We start from the raw sequence: 12,761 nt of genomic DNA, 5'->3' as shown, positions 1-12,761 counted from the left end.
CTTGCAGTAAAACATTCTAAAGCATGTGTCCCACGTGAACTGCACCAGCACAACTGCAACAACCAAGCCTTGCACAGGAGACCTCGAGCCTACGCTGAGGATTGTGAGGTGCTATTCTTACTCTGGTCTGCCTCAGGATTTCAGAAAGCCATTCAACTTCTCCAAGTAATATTGCTTAGGACCTTCTCAATGAGATAACCAACTGGTGGTTGAGATAGACGTGATTTGTCCTGGAAAATATCCTTTTTAAATAAAGTATGCACCAGCTACCCATAGTAGCAGTGTTATGGTGGTATAGCCATGTCAACAGAGTAAATGCTTTCCTTGAATAAAAATATCACAGGAAAACTTCTCCCTTTACAGACAATACCATACACAAGAGTTTCTAGAAAATGGCAAATAATCACTGCTAGCTATTTTGTTGGATGGGTTTCCCAAAATTAGGGCTTAACTAGAGTGCTTTGCACTGGCTGGTGGCAGCTACAGAACAGACAATTCTTGACCTAAATGCTGATCTGTTGTTTCTTCTCAGCTTTGGTGTTCCATTAAGGCAGCTTAATTGAAGGCAAACAGCATAAAAGAAATGCTGAGTAACCATGAATCAAGCCCTACTGTTTAACAGGCAAAAATGCTGGAAGGCTTCCTGGAGTGCTGCGTGATCCATAAACCCACACTCACGCTGACAAAGCTCACTCACAGATGATTTATTCATGACCTCTCTGCTCCCTGGGACATCAGGGTGCACTGGGGAGAAGTAACACCCAGACAAATGATTCAGCATGCACCAATTAAAAAAAAAAAAAGTAGTTTCCCCTATTTGAGTCTTCACCAGCTCTCAGATTAACAACCTTCTTTTTCCATCATGCCAAGCACAGAGAGGGCATTTTTCTCAGGAAAGGACAAATCCTAAATTCCTAGAGCTCCCTAACCTGTTACCAGTGAGTAAGCATTGACTGTCTCAGGTCTGTGCAAGGATCAGTTGCTCTGGAAGTGACTAGAAGGAGCCTGAATGAGATTGCTTTTAGTAATGGCCCTGCTTTTTGAATCAGAAATAAATCCAATACCTTTCGAGACGGCGAAAGGAAACTCCCAAACACTGGGCTTGTGTCCCAGATGAGATCCAAACTGGCAGAGAGTGGCTGCACCAACTGCAAAGGACAGCTGACATCCAAGTTTGAGCACATTCCCTTCAGCCCCAAAGCAGAGAACACAGAACAGCACCAGGGTGATGCTGCAGCATCTGGGAAGCTGCTCAGACAAGAGGAGCAGGCTGGAAGCAGCAGCCAAAACCCTCCTCAACACAAAGATCTCACTGAGCAGAGAATGTGCCAGGCCATAAATCTATAAGGACTGACACAAAATCAGCCTGGAAAGGGCAGAAGATTCCCAAAGAGGCATCCCAAGGTCAATGCCAGTAAAGTAGAGGATTCTCTTCGTGAGACAGCAATAATCAAAGTGTTGAGGGGGATTTTAATTTTTTTCAGCCTGACAGAATTTCTGTTATTTCTAGATACCCCAAAAACTCCACATAATACAAACTCACATATTCAACAGTTGTGTGCCAAAACGTAAATGTGAACTTTTTCAATAGTCAGAAGTCTTAACAACATTGCCAAATTAAAATAAAAAAACAGAACAACTAGGCCAAAGAGCAATTTAAGCCAGTACATGCATGCTATTATATCCATACTAACAAAATAGAACTTATTATCATGCTACAAAATATGCCAAGGTAATTTTTAAGATTTTTTAAAATTAGTTTTATGGTGCTACCCAGACTTTCCATGACTTAAAGATTTGGTGTGAAATAAACAGTTCTGTTTATAACATTACTTGATGACTTTTAGATAAACCACAGCACTTGGCATCACATTTTCCACAAGGAAAAGCTCATGTAGGTTACTTATTTTCCTTTTTCCATTTATGTCTAAATGCTCCCTACCAAAACCATCAGCTTTTTTCTGCCTTTTCCCCTGCAACAATTGCTCTCAATAGCTCTGGCTTCATACTTTTAAAAGAGCAGATATATAAGAAAATCATAGAGAAAATGAAAGCAGACAACATCTATGCCTACTTGATGTTCCAGCACATTTTGTAGGAGCTAGACAGAAATGTTTGCCTTGAAGAAAAGTAATAGGATCCCTGGTGGTAGCAAAAATATATAACCACAATTATATTCAGTGGTTTTTTTTTTTTACCAAATATGCCAAATATAATAATATGGACATTTTATCTCCATTTGACACTAAAGTTCAGGAAAAAAAAAAAACACTTCATGACATAGTGATTCTATACTAGCAGAATACCTTAGCCTATCTCATTTTAATAAAAAAACAATTTACCAGCAACCTCAAACTTGCTTAGACTGAAAAAGCAATTAAATCTCTGACACTTGCCAGTACTTTGCTGATTTCTAGACCAGACTAACTGGATATCAGATAGGTGAACAGAATCTCTGGGAGGTTTTTTTGGATAAGGTGTAAGATCTGAAAGTAACGCTGAACAATGTTCAAATGACAGGTAAAGCGATGAAAAATTATTGCTTGATTACCTTTGAAATTTGAGGTGAGCTACCTGGAATTTATACTATATTGAATGCAGTTACAAACACCTTTCTTCCATCACAAAGCTTTTTGCAGGTCAGCAACAAATCTGTCTCTGCTTTAAGCTCTGGAAACAAGGGCAGTGGAAAACCACAGCAACACTGAAGCAATGATGTACATCAATATTGCTTTACTCAGTTTTTACACACGAGGGACACGTGAATCACTGACTTAGTGAGGAGACACAAACTGGAGAGAGCAGGACTTCTGCTACTGTTCGACACAAAATCCATTAAAAATTACCTTGTGACACATATTTCTTATTTCAGAGGCCATCATGAGTGAAAACGACATGTGGAGTCAACCTGCATTGGCAGAGACACAAGTTTAAATTCCTACCTCTGGCAGCACAGGTCAGTTGAGGTGGCCACGATCCCCAGAGCATCTCCATGCAACTGCAGAAAGCTCCAGCCCACACAGAGCAGCACCAGGGCACTCCAGGAGGCTGCAAGTGGTTGATCTTTTTGTTTTTGCAGCCCAACCTCTTATCCCCTCCTGCTGATGCACTGCACCTGTGTGCCTCTGCTCCCTGTGTGGTTATTCAGCACACCTGGGCACTCCATGGCTCATTATCTTCAATTGTATTCACCTGTCCTGCACAGCTGTAGCCCATTAGGGATGAGGCTGGGCCACAACCCCACTGCCAATCACCATAAACTGTGCACCAGAATACATGAGAATATTTCCACCACACCCAGTCCAGCTCCTGTTCCAGTTCCCCTTCATCCTTATCTAGAATCCTTTTACTCTAAATCCCAAAGCTCTCCCTCATTTCCATTTACACAGGGGAAATCTACTGTGATCAACCAAAACCAGTCTAAACCCATGGCTGGCACATTTGTCACAAGTCAATTCCCAAACAACCTGAAACCAGCCCGACACAGTCAGCCTCACACACTGACACTAACAGTGAAAAAGCGAACACACCTCACTGCCCTTCCTGTATTTATGTAATACAAATTGATGTCGCAACCTGGATCTCGAGTGTCTCCTCTCATGAATTATTCCCCTTCATTAACTCCACATATTTCATCCTAAGCCACACAAGTCAGCAGAAGCAGCCTTCCTGAGGCCTTCTTGAATGATAGCACTTCACAGTCTCTCTGTCATCACTGAGCCACTGCATGACTTCACATATGGAATTTAAAATGGTTTTCTTTAGTGGTCAGATGGAGAAACAGCAAATGGCACATCCTACATGTTGTTACTCCCATATATTAAAGCTTCCCATGCTTTAGAACCCTGGGTATCTCCTGGAGCAGGGATAAAATTATTTCTCCACAGGCTTTTAACCATTTTCACATCACAATCCCACCAATTTTTCAAAACTCAAAAAGTTCACTGAAGACTGTTCAAAAAGTTAGGTGAAAAGATATCCCCATTTATAGACTTGCATTCTAAAGGCAATGTCAGTCATATTTCTATATGAAAATCCCCTCTCCCTAATCTCTTTCTTAGTACTGACAAAGGCTACTGTAAATAACAGACTTTAAAAAAAAAAAAAACCAAACAAAAGCCACTTAGCTGCTTTGTGTCTTTTGGGATGTTTCTATTCCATGTGCCCAGCTGGCTTCAGTACTTCATTTTCTAAAATATAAAACCGTAGAAAAGATATACCAGAGTGATAAAAAACTACTGCTAGGTCTCCAGAGAGCACCTAGCTCTATACCCAAATATTTATGGGTAAATAAAGCTGAGCTTGTGTTACCCAAACTGCTGCCCCACCTCAGTCCCCAGTGATTTGCTCAGAACTGGGTGTCAGCACAGCTGTGTGAAACCCCACAGACCTCACTGTTCCGTTACTGTCACCAGCTTCTATGGCTAAATCCTTTTTTTTTTTTTTTCAGGTTCTTGCCATGCCTTTCTGTGTTTGCCCTTCTTTACTGTTGGCATCCACTGGAGATCTGTTGGAAAGCCAGATAGCAATGACTTAGTCAAATCAACAAAAACTTCGTATGGGCATTAAGAGGTAAATTGAGGCTTTATTTTAGGTACCACTAGCACCATCATCATTTGAAACCAAGAAATTAGAAATTCAAGGTCCTTATTAGGGCAACTGTGTTCTAAACTAAACTTTGTTCTAAAACTGAACTTTGAACTCTAGAACTAACTTTGCCCTAAAAAACTTAAAACTCCAAGAATAATTGGGGTGTGCTGTCACTATTTAGACGTGGACCAAATGAAGGCAGGTCAAAATTTCATACCTCCTCCCTGATAAATCCATTACTGTCCTGAAGGATGGAAAAGACCTTCAAGATATCCCAGCACAACCCCAAAACCACCACACCACACAGGCACCTCTTGAACAATAGAATTTATTTTAAAAAGCCAATCAACAAAAAAAAAAAAAAAAAAAAAAAAAAAACAAACCCAAACGACCAAAAAGAGTGGCAAACTTTGGAGAGACATCCTGGTGGCCAAAAAAAGAGTGACAGGCTTTTGAGAAACATTCTAGTGACCAAAAAAGAGTGACATATTTTTGAGAGACATCCTGGTGGCCAAAAAAGAGTGACAGGCTTTTGAGAGACATCCTGGTGGCCAAAAGGCCGTGTTGGGTTTTTTCCCCTAAATGAAGGGACAGATTTGAGATTTAAATCAAATTAAATTTTATTTGATTTGTTTTATTTCAAAACACAGCACAGTTTTGGTGAGCACTGATTTCGGGGTCGGGGTGAGGTGTGAAAGACAAGAGTGAGGGACCTGGGGGATGGACAGGGCACTCCTGGGACAGCACAGGGTATTCCAGGATATCACAGGGTATTCCAGGATAACACGGGGTGTCACCAGATGACACAAGCAAAAACGACACACCACAGCTTTGGTCACGATGAAGAGACTCATTGATTTCCTCTGACTCCAATCTTTTATAGTTCTCAAAAGGTGCCAGTGGATTGGAGGGTGAACGTGCCACCTCTCCAACGACACTGCACAAACTACCTGTACATCAAATTTCTCCACCTCTATGAAAGAATGCAAAACAGGTTGTTTACAGAAAGTTGTGTGGGAAAGTTCTCTACAAGAATGTAAACTCAGAAGGCTTTAGAAAACTCTTGATAACCAGGGCGACAACGGGGCACTCCCAGGATAACACAGGGCACTCCCGGTACAGCACAGGGTATTCCAGGATAACACAGGGCACTCCCAGGATAGCACAGGGTATTCCCGAGACAGCACAGGGTATTCCCGGGATAACACAGGGCACTCCCGGTACAGCACAGGGTATTCCCGGGATAACACAGGGCACTCCCAGTGCAGCACAGGGTATTCCCGGTACAGCACAGGGTATTCCCGGGATAACACAGGGCACTCCCGGTACAGCACAGGGCACTCCCGAGCCCCGGCCCGGCCCCGGGCCCGGTCAGTGCCGGCCGCCCTCAGCCGCGCCGCCGCCGCTCTGCAGCCCGGCGGAGCCTGCGGCAGGCCGCGGCCCTCCGCTCTGCACCGGCCCCGGGAAACACCGGGAAAGGTCGAAAAGCACCGGGAAGCGCCAGAAAACACCGGGAAGCTCCGGGAAGCGCCGGGAAGCGCCGGGCCCCTCAGGCCGGGGCCGGCCCTCCGCGCCGCCAGGCGTCGCCGTCGCCGCCGGCGGGCCGGAAGCGCCGCTCCCGCGGCCGCGCGGCTCTGCGCTGAGGCGCCGTTGATGGCCGCCGCCCGCCGGGCAGCGCGCAGCGACCGAGCCCACGGGCGGGCAGCGGCACCCGGCCCGCACGGCCCGCACGGCGGCACACGCACCGCGGGCAGGTACCGGGGCGGCCCGGCGGACGGAAGGCAGCGGAAGGGCCGGGCCTTGGTGTGCCCGGGCCGGCCGTGCGGCAGTGTGGGCCCGGTTCCTCCGTGCCGGTGTTCAGCCGCGCCGCCCCTCCCGGAGCTCGGGCTGCCCTCGAGCGGGGGCACACACCGGCAGGCCCCGGGCACTCCTTGGCTCTTTCCGCCGAGGAAAGACAAAAAGCCTTCTCCCGCAGGAGAAGCAGCCGCGCGCTCCGGCCACGGGCAGAGGAAAAGCGCCGAAGCTTCCAGCGAGAATTGCTGCGGATTAAGCGATCGCTGAGTTCCGTCGGCAGCAGTGCCATTCGAGCAAAGCGAGGTGACAGACGCGCTGTGTTTCTCTGCGGTTTCATACAGGGCATATCACATAGCATAGTCAGCGGGCAGAACGGATACCTGACGGTGTAATAATTATTTGTGGTTTTTTTTCCCCCATAGAAGACAAATTAGGTCTCTCAATAAGAAGAGTCCTGATGTACAATCCATGTGCAAATTTTGAAAATTCCGACTATCGCTTGTGTATTGACGTGGTGAGTTTCGGCCATGCACACAAACCCCACGTCACACAGCAGGAATCAGTCAAAAATGCACGTTAGCACTTGAAGCAGGCTTGATGGAACAGACTTCTTTGAGTAAAGTTACTTGCTGTTGCCTAAACGCTGGTAAAATGTTAACTCAGCTGCAGTGAACTTTGCTCATTAACAGCTCCAGTTACCTTGGCTTGAAACACAAACTTTGTGCAGCTAACAAAAAAAAAGATTGTCATTCGAGCTGGCTCACTAAGATGGTGAAGTTTGAAAGGTGGTCTTTTAAAAACGATTAAAAAATCATTCACACACCAGCCACTGTGAAGAATTTGACTCCCTCCCAGACACAACCAGTACCCTGCTGTTCCATTTGTCTGGGTTTTGCCTCTGCAGAATAGGGTGTAGGTGAACATAAACCTCCCAGTTAAGCAACGCTCGTTGTAATTGAGGTTTTTGGAGGATTTGAGAGCAAGTGACTCCTTCCTTTTTGTAGAAGTTTGTTTTTTATGTTGTGAAAATAGAGTGTAAGATGGGCTCAGGCTGTGGTGTGTTAAGGCCAGCACTGGGCTAGCAACAAACAGGGTGTGAGACCTAAATTGTTTTTACTTTTAACCCAATAACCAATCATGCAATGTGGGCTTTTTAATCCAATTACACAAAACCACCCAAACCCATGGAGAAGAAGGTGAAGAAGACCAGCCACCCACCTACATCTTGTCTTATATATATTACTATATTCTAAAACCTTAAAATCTAAGTTTTTCACGGTGTGATTCAAACCACACCACTATCCAAACTCCACCCCCACAATCCCAGTTCTGTCATTCCATTCTGGAAGCTTCTCCACGGCCTCAGGTCAGTGCAGAGTTCTCCTGGGGGTCAGTGCCTGGCAGCACAGAAAGCCTGGAATTCTCAGCAGCCAGGGCTCCAGCATCAGTCTGCAGTGGCTCACTTGGCATTTGGGAATTTGGTTTGGTATTGGTGTATAACTATGAAATAACTGCCCAACAGAGGGCTGCACACAAAGGGCACATGACCCCAGAAATGCACACACCTGGGGCTGCCAGCCTTGGTGCATAGCCCAGCCTGGTTCTTGCAAAGGCTCGGGTTGATCCAGGGTGTTGGCCTGCACCTGATACACAAGGAAAGTGCTGCTGGGTGGGGATTGCTGACTGACACCAGCCAGCCTGTGCAGCCCACCTTCTGCAGCTTTTTCCCCACTTTAGAAGCTCCTTGGAAGCAGGATGGGTGAGTTGTGTATCCATCAGCAGTCCCTTTCTGTGGGCAGTCAGGTCTTGGCTGGCAGGGATTGTCCCAAGAGAGGGCATCCCCAGGAAAACCAGTGACCAGAGCAGGCTGCTGTGTGAACAGTTCATCCACCTTATACCTTGCTCCCAGATTGCTTTTGAGACATTCATGCTATTAAACATTTTGAATAGATACTTATTTTAGCCAAAAAAAAAAAAAAAAAAAACCCTGAAAGGAATAGAAAATGCATGGTTTGATTCCAGAATAAATTTAGTATCTTTTTATTTTATCTGGACTAGAAAGCTATCATTTCTTTACATGTTTTTTAAATTACTTAAATACAGTATGTCAGGCTTATGGATAAAAGTTTGCACTGCAAGTCTGATGGATTTTAATGCTTTCTCTAGGGTGATCTTCACAGAAACTCCTGAAGGCTTCAAAGATTTATTTTGGGCAAAACAAATGAGAGAAGTTGTTCTGATAAAGTGAAATGAATCCTTGTTCAGTCGGAGTTCAGCTCCAAGCGACCAATGAATGCCATAAGACCTATTACACCCGTCACACTGGCTTCAAGACCAAACAAGACATCTCTTCATCTGACCTCCTGCTGCTTCAGCTGAGGACTGGGATAACCCTGTCAGAGAGCAACACAATCTGCCTCCACCATGCCAAAATTTACATTGAACGGTTTGAAGACTTACAAAAATCCTGTTGTGATCCCTTTAACATCCACAGAAAGCTGTCGAAGAAAAACCTGCGAGCCATTGACTTAGACGATGCGGCTTTTCTGAGTGCCAAGTTTGGGAGGCAGTTTGTTCCTGGTTGGAAGCTTTGTCCCAAATGTATGCAGATAATAAATGGGAGCGTGGATGTGGAACCTGAGGAGCGACAAAGGAGAAGGCTGGATCCAGATGTATGTACATGGATCAGCTTTCCCATCCCCTCTGTACTCTGCAAGCTATTAGAGTCTACTACATAAAGAAATCAAATTTTTCTCTCATAGAAATTAGAAAGGATGTAGTCTTTTAGACGTGCAGGAGTTTACTGTATTTAAACCTTTTTTTGGAGGACCTTAAAGATCTTCTCTAATTGAATAATACAGCCTCTAAGTTTTGGAGAATTGTGTCTGCTTATAAATTCATGTAAATACCAGGCTGCTGCTGGTATTTGAAGCTGTTATTCAAGCCTTGCAAAACAACAAAACTCCTGTGCTTGAAACCGAGCACTGCAGAAGTTGCCTCCAAAGGTGTCTCTTCAGTTAAAAGCAACAAAAGGTGTTTCTCGTGCAGTTCATTAGGAAATGAGCCGCATTGAGGGGCATTAAGTGTTCTCCTGTGGTGGTGTCTGGGCTGTGAAGGCCGTGGCATTTGGTCGGGGCGCTGGTGAAGGTGTGGGAGGACAGTTCTCCAGGTGCTGAGCCTGCACTGTGGCTGCTGCCTTGCTGGGTGCAGTGTTCAGGCTGTGCACAGGGAGCCCAAACAGCAAGAGCTTGCTGTGTGCACCCTGAGCAAGGAGGAGTTGCACCCTCAGAGCTGTTCCCCTGCTGTGTTTTCCAGTTATATGTCAGTGTGATTAGGAGGATGACTTGAAAGCATTGATTAAAACTGCTGCTACAAAGCTTGTGTTGCTGGGGTCAGGTACAGGAATAGTTCTCCAGCATAAAGATTTTAAGTTGTTTCTCCTGGGAAGTCATAGAATCATAGGTCAATAATTCATCTAGGTTATTACAATATCCTTGGCTGGATATTTTTTTTTTTAAATTTGTATTTATAATTAAGTGACATTTTCTCTTCTTTCAGGGGCGTACAGCCAAGGCTTTAAAGTCTCTCCAGTTTGCTAACCCAGGACGACAGACTGAATTCACTCCAGAGACCAGTAAAAGGGAAAAAAGAAGGCAAACAAAAATCTCAGTGTTTAATTCAGACAGGTAATTTGTTAGTTGTACTTACATTAACTTTCATTTGAAAATGAAATAGCCTCGATGGTCAGCCATTATCTATGTGGATGTTTGTGTGTGTATGAATTGGGTTCTTCATTTTAGGGATGCTGAAGATCAATAAAAGAGAAGATAAAATGTTAGCTTACAGTTCATATTTCAGGCAAACACAAAAAGGTGTTTGTCAGGCACAATACTACACAGACCACAGATGTAGCTATTAATACATGCATAAAATAAAATCCTGATAATAAGATAAATTTGAATACTGTAAGATCAAGTAGGCTACACTGAAAACATTGGTCATCATCCTTCTGTAAACTCAGTAGTTACACTTGGTAAACAAAAGTGTGTAAGTTAGGACTTTAACCTTCCTTTTGTAAAACAAAGTCAATATCCAAATTGAATAAGTTACAACCTTCTAATTTGACTGATTAAAAAAAAGACATTTTCTATTTGTCAAAATATGCAAGAAATGTCACATTAATGCATTGTATCACATTAAGTGTAACTGTGCCAGACAGAAACAGGCACTAAATGTGCTGCTCACCAGCTACACATCCTTCCCTCTGCCTCAGCAGAAGAGACAGAGTTTGGGCACAGAGTGGAGATACAGTTAGGACTGACAAATGTTACCAAATGCAGTAAGAGATGTATATCTTTGAAATGAACAGCGTTAAAGTGAGCACCTGAAGAAAGCAAACTGCCCTCCTGTCCTGGCTTTGCACTGGAGGCATTCACAGAAGTGATGCAAAGCTTTTAGCCACTGGAAAGCTGTACACACCTCTGTGAAAAAAAAAACACATGTTAAAGATGAAAGGAAAACTTCCTTTCCGAGAAGTTCCTTTTTTCCTTCCTGCCTAGAAAATTCCAGCACCTGGGCATCAGTAACAAGCGGATTTTAACACGGAAAATACCTGCTTGCTTTCCATTGTACAGGCAAGTTATCCCAGCCAAGAGTAAGGTGTACGACAGCCAGGGGCTGCTGCTCTACAGCGGGATGGACCTGTGTGACTGCCTGGATGAAGATTGCCTGGGCTGCTTCTACGCCTGCCCCAAGTGCGGCTCCAACAAGTGCGGCACCGAGTGCCGCTGCGACCGCAAGTGGCTCTACGAGCAGATCGAGATCGAGGGAGGGGAGATCATCAAGAACAAGCACGTTGGGTAGGGGGCATGTGCACTATTCCACCCTGGATGGGTGGGCCAGGCTTTGGTTAAACACTGCACATGCAGCGTTTGGTTTAATGGAAGCTACTTGTCGGGAGCCACGTGATGGATGTGCTCGCTTTCACAGTCGTTTTCAGAGTGGTTGTGGACATAGCCATAGCGCTGTCTTTTCACACTTGAGCTCTGCACTGCAGTCAGGCCTGTTAGCCATGCAGGTAGGATCTCACTGAACAGCTGTATTCAAGAACAGGGTGCTGAATTCTAATGTGATCTATCCTGAGCCACTCACTGTTCTTTCAGTCACTGTTTTATAGGATGTACCATCTCCATGTATTCCTCATTTCTCCTTCTCAGTTTCAGAATCTCATGGGTTTTAATCTGATTTGTGTGAAATGCTGTCAAAGTTCTCAATGAATTTACATGCAGTGTTAATAGAACTCTCTTTCTAGTATTAATAGTGAATACTGTGTCTTCTATAGAGTATTGAAGCTACACCTGATAAATCCAATCCTGTTCACTTATAAAGGAGTCAAAAGCATTTAGCTGTTCAGGTCTCATCCAAATTAGTAGGATTTGAGGTCAGGTTATTGTTATGAATTCATATTAATTCATATTAAAATATAAAAATTAAACGGTCAAAGCAATGTATTAAAGTATTACTTATTATTGTTGTTTCTGTAGAACAAAATTGTTTTAATTTTGGTCTGTTATCAGTCTGTAATTGGACTGAACCAGTACTTCCAACAGCCCTCTCCCAGTTTCTTTCTCTTTACTGATTTTTAAGGTTTATATGCAGCTGAAATGAGTTTCTGTTTCCAAGCCAGGATAATCTAGACTGTTACCAAAAAAACCCAGATGAATGGAAAGCATCTTTGGTTGATACATTATCTGTCTTCATAATATTAAACTTTTACACTATAACAAAACTTACTGAAAAGATTCTATAAATTAAGTGTTAGTAACATTTTTATTCTTTGTATTCTTGTTGTGTTTTGTATAAATTTCCTATTCTTTGATGACTTGGAAGATCTGCATGTTTGTTAGGTCACATTTTTTCAATAACACTGTTAAGTTCTTGCAGCCTTACTTGGTAAAGTTGTATAATTTTGCAATGTGCTCAGCAGAACTTTTTCTGTTCCGGTAAGTGTCATGAATGTTGCTGTGCCAAAATCCAAAGTTATGCTTTGAGTTCTGCTGACATCTGCTGGTCCTGCTGGAGTATAAGCACTGAGATGCTACATTTTTATTAAATCTGTTATAAAAATAATCAGACTCTTTTTTTTTGGTCAGAGCATTGGCAGGTGTTGCAGGGGGTGTCTCTCGCTGTTTCATCTCTTAAGCAAATTCAAACAGGAGAGTGGGAGGGGAAAAGCTGTTTGAGTCATGTCATTTACATGTGTTTATTGTGTTGTTTTAATTAGACCAGAGTTGGCAGTGCCCATTATTAATAAAAACTTAACAGGCTTCCATGTGTGTGATGAGTGTAACCCCTTCAGGTCCTTGGATTCACTAACT

At 43.8% G+C, this 12,761-nt stretch overlaps 1 protein-coding gene across 2 annotated transcripts; it reads left to right on the top strand.

Annotated features, from left to right (window-relative positions):
• Positions 1-6,261: 6,261 nt before the first annotated feature.
• ARL14EP (ADP ribosylation factor like GTPase 14 effector protein) lies at positions 6,262-12,513 on the top strand. Of its 2 annotated transcripts, XM_053946238.1 has the most exons (5): positions 6,262-6,687; positions 6,807-6,898; positions 8,551-9,056; positions 9,943-10,070; positions 11,019-12,513. In XM_053946238.1, the coding sequence occupies exons 3-5, from the start codon at positions 8,634-8,636 to the stop codon at positions 11,245-11,247; spliced, it is 780 nt and encodes a 259-aa protein (XP_053802213.1). In that variant the 5' UTR covers positions 6,262-6,687; positions 6,807-6,898; positions 8,551-8,633; the 3' UTR covers positions 11,248-12,513. The 2 variants fall into 2 exon arrangements, with proteins under 2 accessions (XP_053802213.1, XP_053802212.1); XM_053946237.1 differs by lacking the exon at positions 6,807-6,898.
• Positions 12,514-12,761: the final 248 nt, after the last annotated feature.

This window comes from Vidua chalybeata, chromosome 6, assembly GCF_026979565.1.
Source record: "Vidua chalybeata isolate OUT-0048 chromosome 6, bVidCha1 merged haplotype, whole genome shotgun sequence".
Classification (NCBI taxonomy): domain Eukaryota; kingdom Metazoa; phylum Chordata; class Aves; order Passeriformes; family Viduidae; genus Vidua; species Vidua chalybeata.
Note: the sequence above shows the minus strand (reverse complement) of the source record. Positions and strands in the feature narration are given on the sequence as shown.

What these genes read in the sequence shown, in the direction of transcription:
- ARL14EP (XM_053946237.1), top strand. Translation starts at nt 8,634, where the DNA reads ATGAATCCTTGTTCAGTCGGAGTTCAGCTCCAAGCGACCAATGAATGC. An exon ending in GGAGAAGGCTGGATCCAGAT is followed by an intron (nt 9,057 to 9,942) that starts GTATGTACATGG and finishes CTCTTCTTTCAG; the next exon opens with GGGCGTACAGCCAAGGCTTT. An exon ending in TCAGTGTTTAATTCAGACAG is followed by an intron (nt 10,071 to 11,018) that starts GTAATTTGTTAG and finishes TCCATTGTACAG; the next exon opens with GCAAGTTATCCCAGCCAAGA.